This window comes from Martes martes, assembly GCF_963455335.1.
Source record: "Martes martes genome assembly, chromosome: X".
Classification (NCBI taxonomy): Eukaryota; Metazoa; Chordata; class Mammalia; order Carnivora; family Mustelidae; genus Martes; species Martes martes.
In genome coordinates this window covers 61647570-61661436 of record NC_137897.1, presented here as the reverse complement: position 1 = coordinate 61661436, position 13867 = coordinate 61647570, and the positions used below count along the sequence as shown (strand labels likewise).

The following is a 13867-nucleotide window of genomic DNA, read 5'->3' as shown; positions in this document are numbered from 1 at the left end:
GGAGAAATAACAACCAACATAACAGATATATAAGCAATAAGAGAATATTATCAAATATTATATGCCAACAAATTGGACAACCTACAATAAATGGATGAATTCCTAGAAACATAGAAACTCCCAAAACTTAAACAGGAAGAGATAAAAATTTCAACAGACCAATAACCAACAATGGAATTGAGTCACTAATCAAAAAACTGCTCACAGTATTCTACCAAACATTCAAAGAAGAAATAATACCTATTCTCCTGAAGTTGTTTCAAAAAATAGAAACAGAAGGAAAACTTCCAGACTCTTTCTATGAAGCCAGCATTACCCTGATCCCCAAGCCAGCCAAAGACCCCATCAAAAAGGAGAATTTCAAACCAATATCTCTGGTGAATATGGATGCCAAGATTCTCAACAAGATCCTAGCTAATAGGATCCAACAGTACATTAAAAAGATTATCCACAGAGGAGGAGGGGCAAGACGGCAGAGAAGTAGGAGACCCTGTTTCAATTGGTCCCCTAAAGTGAGCTAAATATCTACCAAAACACTCTGAACACCCATGAAATCAGCCTGAGATGAAGGATTATACACTTCTAGATCTCCACGGAGGCAGAAGACACCAGTGGAGAGGTAAAGTGGAGTGTGAACAATCAGATTGATATGGGAGGATAAACAGAAGGGCGAGGGAGCCTCCAGAAGCAACTCAAGGAAAAGTAATACCCCAATATGAAAGTGCCCTGTGACTGGGGACCAGCATTAACTTGGAGTCTGGTTAAAAGCACTCAAAAAGAGCAAAAGATCTTAAGGGGCAACTGGTGGAATCAGGCGGTCATGGGCACAGGGCTAAGCCCATGGATCCAGGATGGCCACCACCGGTGACCACCCATACGAGAGTGAGTACAGCGGCAGAGTCTCCAGTTCCCAGTCCCAGAGACCCCCGGGTTGCAAGGCATGCACCACTGCTTGGCTAGGCACTCTCCCGCCCTCGCATGAGGGAATCTGATGTGGGCACCAGCCTGCACTCTCTAGAGCTACAGCCTTTTGTGGTCTGCATGCACTACACTATGAGGGTCTAAACCGAGCTCCCCACCCATGCCTGAGAGAGCTCTGTGTGGGTGCTAGCCAGTGGTCCCTAGGACCCACGGAGAGTCTGGACACTCCCAGCCCGGGGTGGAAGGAACTCAGCATTCGATCTCTGGTCAGGATCTCTTGGTGGGCAGCAACCTGCACAACCATGAGGTCTGGACCCCAGACAGCAGTCCCTGTAAAGGCAGTCACTGGAAGCGAGCTCCCTGGACCAATATTGCTCATGGTTTTAGTGGTACAGGGGTGCAGAGACAAGGAGGAGCTTTGTGCGACCCCTGAGTTTGGTGGCTGGGGACATGTACTGCCTGTGGGAGGTTGCATGGCTCAGCACAGTTTGCAGAGGGGGATTCTGTGTGTTCTGGACCACCCAGAGGGGAGCAGACAGGCTTCTCTCTGAGACCAAGGTCTGGGTGGAGTTTGCTTTCCACTAAACCTCCAAAAAGCCAAGAAAAGCCACCAAAGAATAAAAACCTCCAGAGAACAAAAGCCTGAAAAACCAGTTTCCATAGACCCCAGCCCCTTGACAGGGGGCAGGAGGACTCAACTCAAGCAATACTGCCTGAAAAACAATGTGTCTGGCCCCTCCCCCAGAAAGCCAGCCAAACGAAGAGAGGACAACCACCAAAGTTTCCCTATTAAACTGTAAAACCCCAATATCAGGAGAAAACAAGATATAAAGCATCTGGTATTACCTTAAAACCTGTATACTTCATAGATACAACTTTTACTTTTAATTTGTTCTCCCTATTCTTGTCCTTTTAAATTTTTTAACCTACTTACCATTACAACTAGAGTTTCAATAGAATATATTCCATAATAACCTTTTAACTTGAACTTTTTTCATATATATAACTATGTTTTTCTTTTTCTTTTCTATTTCTTTGATATACATATGGATGTAAGCTTCAGGGTAATCCTCTTTCCCTAATCAATCCTACCCCTATATACAAACCAGTTTCAATCTCCCTTTATCTCTGGAAAGTTCAGTCCTTTAACAAAGATATCAAGATACACCAAAGTAAACTTCCTCACCCACATCCAGGATTTATAAACATCCTCCCATCTTTTTCTTCTGTCAGTATTTCTGTGTATTCGTTTTTGTTCTTGTATTATATAAATCTTATTCTTGGGGTTCATTTTGTCTGGGTTACTTTATTTATTTATTTATTTATTTATTTTTTGCCATTTACTTTTGTCAGTCTTTTTGTTTGTCCATTTTCGTTTGTATACTCTATAAATCTTACCTTTGGGGCCCATTCTGGTTGGGTCTTCTTGTTTTTTTGTTTTTTTTTTTCTTCTCTCTCTCTCTCTTTCTACCTCTCTTTTTTTCTTTCTTTTTGGTAGTGACTTCTGATTGCTCAGAGGCATTCCAGAGTGCACCTTGCCTGGATTGTGGTTGATATATTCAGCTACACATCCCTTCAACCACCTCCCACCAGAATGACTAGGAACACCCAACAGAGGAAACATTCAGATACTGTGCCATCTCCTTCAGAATTATTGGATATGGACATAAATAGTATGTCGGAAAAGGAATTCAGGGTAACAATTATCCAGGCAATGGCTAGGTTGGAGAAGATCATTAGTGGCAACATAGAATCCCTAAGGGCAGAAGTGACAGCTGATATGGCAGAAGTTAAAAATGCTACCAATGGGGACACCTGGGTGGCTCAGTGGGTTAAAACCTCTGCCTTCAGCTCAGGTCATGATCCCAGGGTCCTGGGATCGAGCCCCACATCGGGCTCTCTGCTCAGCGGGGAGCCTGCTTCCCCCTCTCTCTCTGCCTGCTGCTCTGCCTACTTGTGATCTCTGTCTGTCAAATAAATAAAAAAATCTTTAAAAAAAAAAATGCTACCAATGAGATCCAATCTAATCTAAATACGCTAACAGCTAAGGTAACCAAGGCAGAAGATAGAATTAGTGATCTAGAGGACAAACTGATAGAGAGAAAGGATCAAGAGGAGGCATGAAAGAAACAGCTTAGAAGCCATGAAACAGAATTAGGGAAATAAATGATGACATGAAACATTCCAACATCAGAATTATTGGGATCCGTGAGGGGGTGGAGAAATAAAGAAGACTAGAAGGTATAGTTGAGCAAATTCTAGATAAGAATTTTCCCAATCTAGGGAATGGAACCAGGCTTCGTGTCCTAGAGGCAGAAAGATCACCCCCCAAGATCAACAAATCTAGAAAGACCTCGAGACACTTGATTGTGAGACTGATGAATCATAATTTTAGACAAGAGCTCCTGAGGCCTCTATGGGGAAGAGATTACTTATGTACAGAGGCAGGGCCATCAGAATAATGTCAGACCTGTCCACATAAAACTGGCAAGCCAGAACGGGCTGGCAAGACATATTCAGGGCACTAAATGAAAAGAACATGCAGCCAAGAATACTTTATCCAGCAAGGTTGACATTCAAAATGGATGGTGAGATAAAGAGCTTCCAAGACTGGCAAGGTTTAAAGGATTATGTGACCACTTAGCTGGCACTACAAGAAATATTAAGGGGAGGGGGTGGTTCTATAAAAGAAGAAAGAACCAAAGAGTGTCATAGAAAAGAAATTTACAGAGGCAATCTATAGAAACAAGAACTTCACAGGCAACATGATGTTAATAAAAACATATCTTTCAATAATCACTCTCAATGTGAACAGCCTAAACACACCCATAAAATGACACAAGGTTGCAGGTTGGATAAAATGACAGGACCTGTCCATATGCTGTCTATAAGAGAGCCATTTGGAACCTAAAGATACATCCAGACTGAAAGTGAAGGGTTGGAGAACCATCTTTCATGCCAATGGGCCTAAAAAGAAAGTTGTGGTAGCAATTCTCATATCAGATAAATTAGATTTTAAACTAATAACTGACTTTAATAACTGATTTTAACTGACTGTAGTCAGAGATACAGAAGGGCACTACATCATTCTTAAAGGGTCTGTCCACCGAGAAGACCTAACAATTATAAATATTTATGCCCTCAATATGGGAGCAGCCAACTACATAAGACGATTGTTAATCAAGATAAAGAGTCATATTGATATGAATAAAATAATGAAAGGGGACCTTAACACACCACTCTCAGTAATAGACAGATCATCCAAGCAGAAAATCAATAAAGAAATAAGAGCATTGAATGACACATTGGACCAGATGGACCTCATAGATATACAGAACATTCCACCCTTAAACAACACAATAATCATTTGTCTCGAGTGCATATGGAAATTTCTTCAGAATAGACCACATACTGGGTCACAAATCAGGGCTCAACTGATACCAAAAGATTGAGATTATTCCCTGCATATTCTCAGACCACAAAGCTTTGAAACTGGAACTCAACCACAAGAAAAACGTTGGGAGGAATAGAAACACTTGGAAGCTGAAGGCCACCCTGCTTAAGATTGCTTAAATCAACCAGGAAATCAAAGAAGGACTTAAACAATTCATGGAAACCAATGAGAATGAAGACACATTCACACAAAACCTATGGGGTACAGCAAAGGCGGTCCTAAGGGGGCAAGACATAGCCATCCAAGCCTCCCTCAAAAAAATTGAAAAATCCCAAATACATCAACTCTCTTTACACCTTAAAAAGACTGGAAAATCAACAACAATTTAAGCCAACCCTACACACAAGAAGGGAAATAACCAAGCTTAGAGCAGAGATCAATGAGATAGAAACTAGGGATACAGTAGAACACATCAACAAAACTAGAAGCTGGTTTTTTGAAAGAATCAGTAAGATTGATAAAACACTGTCCCAACTAATCCAAAAGAAAAGACAGAGGACCCAAATTAATAAAATTATGAACAAAAAGCAAGAGATCATGACTAACACCATGGAAATAGAAATAATCATCAGAAATTATTATCAACAGTTATATGCCAATAAGTTAAGCAACCTAGACAAAATGGATGCATTCCTCGAAAGCTATAAACGTCTAAGACCAATCAGGAAGAAATTGACAACCTGAGTTGTCAAATAGGTGACAAACACCTATTTATTATTGTGTTAAATACAAGCCTGAAATGTTAAGTAGATAGAACAGGTTCCAAAATACTACATTTCAGATTCTCCAAGTCCTGCTGGTGCTTTACAACTAAAACAATGCTCGGAGGGCTTTTTCTTTTTTTTTTTTTTAGTTCATAAAAAAAGCAATGATCGGGGGATATAAAATATGTAAAATCCCATATGTACAAGTTTATTCAAAACTGTTTCGAATACCTAAGGTGGCTGTAAACCGTTTGCACGCGTTCGTAGCTTAAAGGAATGTGAAGCTCACAGTTTGTTGGGTTTCTGCCTCAGAACCAACCCCGCCCCCGCCAGCTCCCCCACTGCTACAAGGCAGTTTCGTTCCACAGCCCGGTCCTAATGCTGCCAGTGCTCTCTGTACCCAGCAAGGGGCCGTCCTGCCTGTTGCTTTTGACTGGTCCATTCTGGATGGCCAAGTTGAGTCCGTAAGACTTCTGCTGGCTTTCAAGTTCAACTACAATTGGCTTCCTTAAGGCATCTTTCTTACTACTGTTTGAAATGGGCTTTTCGAAATTTCTGCTGCTCTGGGGGAGTGTGCTACAGCCGTCGCTGCTCTCCTGCTGCGGGGGTTTGTACTGTCTCTCCCTGTGGGCTAAGTACGCCCTTCTGCTCCTCGAGTGTCCTTCGTTACTGCCCGGCCGGCTCTTAGGGAAGCCGTTCTGCACACTGCCCTCCACGCTTGTTGGGACGTCATAGGCGTATTCTCGAAGGACCGTGAGTCGGCTCACTTGGTGTCCTTTACTCCTGTTTTTATGATGGCGGCCCGGGTGCACGTTTGTGCGAAAATGAACTTCCAAAGGCTCCATGTGCATCTTGATATCATTGTCCACCGAATGTTCTGTCAAACTGTTGTCGAGCTGAGGCGTGGAGTTCAAGGGCAGAGAGTTGGTGTGGCACTGAGCCGCGGCTGCCGGCAGGTTCGTCAGTTCGCAGCCCTGGGAGGAATTCTTGAAGCTCGACGTGCTCTTATTGGTGCACGAGGACTCGGCGCTGCTGTTGGTGCACTTCGGGGCCTCTCCGTTCGTGCCGCCGGAGCTGGGGGGCTGCACATTGACCTGCACAAAGTACGGGCTCCGGCCGGGGCAGCAGGTCATGACCCATGCAAGTCTAACATCCTCCGTGTTCACGCAGTGGTGAACCACGGTGGAGGCACTGAGGCTTAAACACGAGGCCCCAAAAAAGAAGCTAAACACCAAGTCCAGAGGGTAATACAAGGAAACGGCCAAGGCCCCGAACATCCACAAGGCGACATACAAGAGCAAGATGAGACTGGCCCCCAGCAGTTGAGAATGAAAAGTGTGCTCATTTTCCAGTGCTGACGTGGAGATGAGAGACAGAGACAGCGAGTCCTGGCAATGCCCCGCGCCATTCTCGTTGGCCGCCAGCCGCTGTTGCTCCTCCATGGGCTCTTTTAGCTCGTATTTGCACTCGGGGTGTCTCTTCAACTGAATAAATATGTAGGGTGCATTTGGCCGACTGCCGTAATTCTTGATGTTTGCCACGGCCGTTATGCCACAGACTATGATGGGTATGCCACCTCCGATCAGGTAAAACCTGAGCATTGGTCTTGGTGGAGGTGGCAGTTCATCGGGATCCTGGCATCTTTTTGCCTTTTTAGTGACTTGTTTATGGATATTTCGAGCTGTCACTCCCACCCATAGTACTGTAGCAAGGGTGAAATAATGAAGAATTATTCCAACCGCTTGGCAAACACTGGCATTTCTGGTAACGAGATTAAAGCAGTGATCAAAAACCTCCCAAAAAACAAGAGCCCAGGACCTGACGGATTCCATAGAGAATTCTACCAAGCATTCAAAGGAGAAATAATACCTGTTCTGAAGCTTTCAAAAAACAGAAACAGAAGGAAAACTTCCAGACTCTTTCTATGAAGCCAGAATTACCTTGATCCTCAAATCAGCAAAAAAACAAAAACAAAAACAAAACAAAAAAACAACAATAAAAAACCATCAAAAAGAATTTCAGACCAATATCCCTGATGAATATGGATGCCAGGATTCTCAACAAGTCCCTAGTTAACAGGATCCAACAGTACATTAAAAAGATTATCCACCATGACCAGGTGGGATTTATGCCTGGGATGCAAGAGTGGTCCAACATTCACAAATCAACCAATGTGATAGAACAAGTCAATAAGAGAAGAGAGAAGAACCACATGGTCTTCTCAATTGATGTAGAAAACATTCGACAAGATACAGCATCCGTTCCTGATTAAAATGACTCAAAGTATAGGGATAGAGGGAATATTCCTCAACTTCATAAAATCTATCTATGAAAAACCTACAGGGAATATCATTCTCGATGGAGGAAAGCTGACAGCCTTCCCTTTGAGATCAGGAACAGGATGCCCAGTCTCACCACTGTTGTTCAACATCGTACTAGAAGTCCTAGCAACAGGAATCAGACAACAAAACGAAATAAAAGGTATTCAAATTGGCAAAGAAGAAGTCAAACTCTCTCTTTGTGGGTAATATGTTACTTTATGTGGAAAACCCAGAAGACTCAACTCCAAAACTCCTAGAACTCATACAAGAATTCAGTAAAGTGTCAGAATATAAAATCAATGCCCAAGAACCAGCTGCATTTCTATACACCTACATCAAGACAGAAGAGAGGGAAATTAAGGAGTCAATCGCATTTACAATTGCACCCAAAATCATAAGATACCTAGGAATAAACGTAACAAAGAGGCAAAGGATCTGTACTCAGAAAACTATAGAATACTCATGAAAGAAACTGAGGCTGAGACAGTCAATAAAGTGAAAAGGCAACCTACCAAACAGGAAAGTATTTGCCAGTCATATGTCTAATAAGAGCTTAGTATCCAAAATAGATAAGTAATTTATACAACTCAATAACAAAAACAATGTACAATCTGATTAAAACGGGCAGATGATCAGGAAAGACATTTTTCCAATGAAGACCTACAGATGGTCAACAGGTACATGAAAAAGTGTTAACATTACTCACCATCACAGAAATGTAAATCAAAACCACAGTGAGATATTACCTCACACTTGTTGTAATGGCTATTATCAAAAGAACAAGAAATAATACATGTTGGTGAGGATGTGGAGAGAAGCAAACCCTTGTATACTGTTGGCAAGAAAGTATATTGATGAAGCCACTGTGGAAAACATTAAGTTTCCTCAAATATGAAAAAATATAGCTACTTTATGATCCAGAAATTCTGCTTCTGCATATTTGTTCAAGGAAACAACATCAACTTGAAAGATCTGCATCTCCATGGTTATTGAAACATTACCAAAGACATGGACACAACCTATGTGCTTATCAATGGATAAATGAATAAAGAAAATGTAATATATATATGTATAGATAGATAGATAGATGATACATAGATGATATAGATAGATGATATAGAGAGAGAGATGATAGATGATATAAATAGATAGATAGATAGATAGATGATAGATAGATAGATACATGATAGATAATCTTGGAATATTATTTAAACAAAAGAAAAGAATGAAATCGTTCTATTTGCAACAACTTGGATGGACATTGAGGACATTATTCTAAATGAAATGACTCAGAAAAAGATAAATACCATATGTTCTTACTGATATTTAAAATATAACTACAAAAAAACAAAAAACAATCTCATGTATATAGAGAACATATTGGTGACTGCCTGAAGCAGGGATTGGGGGGTGGAAAAAATGTGGGAAGGGGGGGTAAAACTGTACAGATTTTTAGTTACAAAATGAGTAAGTCATGTAAATGTAATGTATAGCATGGCTACTACAGTTAATAATACTTTATTTTATATTTGGAAGTTGATAGATTAGATCTTAAAGGTTCTTATAAGAATAAAAATTGACAACTATGGGTGGGGATGGAAATTAAACAAATTTATTGGGGTAATCATTTCTCAATGCATATAAATATATATTTTTAAATATTTTATTTATTTAGTTGACAGAGAGAGAGAGAGATCACAAGTAGGCAGAGAGGCAGGCAGAGGGGGAGGGGGAAGCAGTCTTCCTGCTGAGCAGAGAGCCCAATGCAGGGATCAATCCCAGGACCCTGAGATCATGACCTGAGCTGAAGGCAGAGGCTTAACTCACTGAGCAACCCAGGTGCCCCTGCATATAAATATTTAATATTTATGTTGTACACCTGAATTAAATAGCTTATGTATCAGTTATAGTTCAATAAAATTACTGCAATTTGTAGATTACCAAGATATCTTTCTAATTTTTTGAAGGGAAGTATTATTCTCCTTGTTTCTATAGTCTAAATAGAAACAGTCACAATTACATAAAGTAATGTTGTGAAAATCAAAAATTATCCTTCTTTTTTTTTCATTTTATTTTATTTTATTTCTTTTCAGTGTTCCAGAATTCATTGTTCATGCATGACACCCATTGCTCCATGCAATACATGCCCTCCGTAATACCCACCACCAGGTTCATCCAACACCTACTCCCCTCAACCCCAAAACCCTCAGGTTCTTTCAAAGAGTCCACAGTCTCTCATGGTTTGTCTCCTCCTCAAATTTCCCCCAACTCACTTCTCCTATCTCCCAATGTCCTCAGTGTTATTCCTTATGCTCCACAAATAAGCAAAACCATATGATAATTGGCTCTCTCTGCTTGACTTATTTCACTCAGCATAATCTCCTCTAGTCCCATCCATGTTGATACAAAAGTTGGGTATTCATCCTTCCTGAAGGAGGCATAATGCTCCATTGTATATATGGACCATATCTTCTTTATCCATTCATCCATTGAAGGGCTTCGTGGTTCTTTCCACACTTTGGTGACTGTGGCCTTGCTGCTATGAATATTGGGGTACAGATGGCCCTTCTTTTCACTACATTAGTATCTTTGGGGTAAATACCCAGTAGGGCAATTGCAGGGTCATTGGGAAGCTCTATTTTTAATTTCTTAAGGAATCTCCACACTGTTTTCCAAAGTGGCTATACCAACTTGCATTCCCACCAATAGTGTAGGAGGGTATCCTTTACTCCACATCCTCTCCAACACTTTTTCTTTCCTGTCTTGTTAATTTTTGCCATGCTGAATGGTGTAAAGTGGTATCTCAGTGTGATTTGCATTTGAGTTTCCCTGATGGCTAATGATGATGAACATTTTTTCATGTGTCTGTTAGCCATTTGTATGTCTTCGTTGGAGAAGTGTCTGTTCATGTCTTCTCCCCATTTTTTGATGTGATTATGTGTTTTTTGAGTGTTGAGTTTGAGGAGTTCTTTATAGATCTTGGATATAAAGCCTTTGTCTGTAGTGTCATTTACAAATATCTTCTCCCACTGCGTGGGTTGCCTCTTTGTTTTGTTGACTGTTTCCTTTGCTGTGCAGAAGGCTTTTATGTTGATGAAGTCCCAGAAGTTCATTTTCCCTTTTGTTTCCTTTGCCTTTGGAGACATGTCTTGAAAGAAGTTGCTGTGGCCGATGTCAAGAAGGTTATTGCTTATGTTCTCCTTTAGGATTTTGATAGATTGCTGCCTCATGTTGAGGTTTTTTATATATTTAAAGGTTATCTTTGCATATAGTATAACAGATTGGTGGAAGTTCATTCTCCTATACATAACTGTCCAATTTTTCCAGCACCAGTTATTGAAGAAACTGTCTTTTTTCCACTGGATATTTTTTCCTGCTTTGTCGAAGATTAGTTGACCATAGAGTTGTGGGTCCATATCTGGGCTCTCTACTATGTTCCATTGGTCTATGTACCTGTTTTTGTGCCAGTACCATGCTGTCTTGGTGATCACAGCTTTGTAGTAAAGCTTGAAGTCAGGCAACATGGTGCCCCCAGTTTTGTTTTTCTTTTTCAAAATTTCCTTAGCAATTCAGGGTTGCTTCTGGTTCCATATAAATTTTAGGATTGTTTGTTCCAGGACTTTAAAAATGCCAGTGGAATTTTGATTGAGATTGCTTTGAAAGTGTAGATTACTCTGGGCATTATAGACACTTTAACAATGATTATTCTTCCGATCCATGAGCATGGAATATTTTTCCATCTTTTTGTGTCTTCTTCAATTACTTTCATGAGTGTTCTGTAGTTCCTCAAGTACAGATCCTTTATCTCTTTGCTTAGGTTTATTCCCAGGTATCTTATGGTTCTTGGTGCTATAGTAAATGGAATTGATTCTCTAATTTCCCTTTCTATATTTCCATTGTTTGTGTACAAGAAAACAACTGGTTTCTGTGCACTGATTATGTATCCTGCCACATTACTGAATTGCGGTATGAATTATAGGAGTTTGGGAGTGCAGACTTTTGGGTTTTCCACATAAAGTATCATGTCGTCTGTGAAGAGAGAGAGTTTTACTTCTTCATTGCCAATTTGAATACCTTTTATTTCTTTGGTGTCTGATTGCTATTGCTAGTTGATGTTGAACACATCACTAGTTTGATGTTGAACAACTGTGGTGAGACTGGGCATCCTTGTCATGTTCCTGATCTCAAAGGGAAGGCTGTCAGCTTTCCCCCATCGAGGATGATATTCCCTGTAGGTTTTTCATAGATAGATTTTTTGAAGTTGAGGAATATTCCCTCTATCCCTATACTTCGAGTCATTTTAATCAGGAAAGGATGCTATATCTTGTCGAATGTTTTCTACATCAATTGAGAAGACCATGTGGTTCTTCTCTCTTCTCTTATTGACTTGTTCTATCACATTGGTTGATTTGTGAATGTTGGACCACTCTTGCATCCCAGGCATAAATCCCACCTGGTCATGGTGGATAATCTTTTTAATGTACTGTTGGATCCTGTTAACTAGGGACTTGTTGAGAATCCTGGCATCCATATTCATCAGGGATATTGGTCTGAAATTCTTTTTGATGGTTTTTTATTGTTTTTTTGTTTTGTTTTTGTTTTTGTTTTTTTTTTGCTGATTTGAGGATCAAGGTAATGCTGGCTTCATAGAAAGAGTCTGGAAGTTTTCCTTCTGTTTCTGTTTTTTGAAAGCTTCAGGAGAACAGGTATTATTTCTCCTTTGAATGCTTGGTAGAATTCTCTAGGGAATCCGTCAGATCCTGGGCTCTTGTTTTTTGGGAGGTTTTTGATCACTGTTTTAATCTCGTTACTAGATATTGGTCTACTCAGGATGTCAATTGCTTCCTGATTCGGTCTTGGACATTTATAGCTTTCGAGGAATGCATCCACTTTGTCTAGGTTGCTAAACTTATTGGCATGTAACTGTTGATAATAATTTCTGACGATTATTTCTATTTCCATGGTGTTAGTCATGATCTCTTGCTTTTTGTTCATAATTTTATTAATTTGGGTCCTCTCTCTTTTCTTTTGGATTAGTTGGGACAGTGTTTTATCGATCTTACTGATTCTTTCAAAAAACCAGCTTCTAGTTTCGTTGATGTGTTCTACTGTATCCCTAGTTTCTATCTCATTGATCTCTGCTCTAAGCTTGGTTATTTCCCTTCTTGTGTGTGGGATTGGCTTAATTTGTTGTTGATTTTCCAGTTTTTTTTTTTTTAAGGTGTAAAGAGAGTTCGTGTATTCTGGATGTTTCAACTTCTTTGACTGAGGCTTGTATGGTTATGTCTTGCCCCCTTAGGACCACCTTTGCTGTACCCCATAGGTTTTGTGTGAATGTGTTTTCATTCTCATTGGTTTCCATGAATTGTTTAAGTCATTCTTTGATTTCCTGGTTGATCCAAACATTCATGAGCAGGATGGTCTTCAGCTTCCAAATATTTGTATTGCTTCCAAATTTTTCTTATGGTTGAGTTCCAGTTTCAAAGCATTGTGGTCTGAGAATGTGTAGGGAATAATATCAATCATTTGGTATTGGTTGAGCCCTGATTTGTGACCCAGTATGTGGTCTATTCTGGAGAAGGTTCCATGTGCACTAGAGAAGAATGAGTATTCTGTTGTTTTAGGGTGGAACATTCTGTATATATCTATGAGGTCCAACTGATCCAATGTGTCAGTCAAAGCTCTTATTTCTTTGTTGATTTTTTGCTTAGATGATCTGTCTGTTGCTAAGAGTGGCATGTTAATATCCCATATAATTAATGAATTCATATCTATATCACTCTTTCTTTTGTTTAAGAGTTGGCTTGTGTAGTTGGTTGCTCTAAAATCAGGCACATAAATATTATACAATTGTTAGATCTTCTTGGTGGACAGGCCCTTTAAGAATGATGTAGTGTCTTTCTGTATCTCAGACTATGGTCTATAGCTTAAAATCTAATTAATGTGATATGAGAATCACTACCAAAGCTTTGTTTTGAGGTCTATTGGCATGAAAGATGGTTCTCCATCCCTTCACTTTCAGCCTGGATGTATCTTTAGGTTCAAAATGCATCTATTGTAGACAGCATATGGACAGGACCTGTCATTTTATCCAGTGTGCCATCTTGTGCCATTTTTTAAAGGATTTTATTTATTTATTTGACAGAGAGAGAGAGATCACAAATAGGCAGAGAGGCAGGCAGAGAGAGAGGGGAAGCATGCTCCCTGATGAGCAGAGAGTCCAATTTGGGACTCAATCCCAGGACACTGAGATCATGATATGAGCTAAAGCCAGAGATTTAACACACTCAGCCACCCTGGAGCCTCCCTGTGACATTTTATGCGAGCATTTATTCCATTCACCTTGAGAGTGATTATTGAAAGATAAGTTTTTATTGTCATCATGTTGCCTGTGAAGTCTTTGTTTCTATAGATTATCTTTGTAAATATCTGTTCTATGTCACTCTAGGTTTCTTTCTTCTTTTATA

General features: G+C 40.0%; 1 protein-coding gene across 1 annotated transcript; it reads right to left on the bottom strand.

Annotated features, from left to right (window-relative positions):
* Positions 1–5423: 5423 nt before the first annotated feature.
* LOC308337397 (adhesion G protein-coupled receptor A3-like) lies at positions 5424–7510 on the bottom strand (the record flags this gene model as incomplete). Its single annotated transcript, XM_080795521.1, has 2 exons — positions 5424–6872; positions 7421–7510. The coding sequence occupies 2 exons, from the start codon at positions 7508–7510 to the stop codon at positions 5424–5426; spliced, it is 1539 nt and encodes a 512-aa protein (XP_080651647.1).
* Between the last annotated feature and the right edge of the window lie 6357 nt (positions 7511–13867).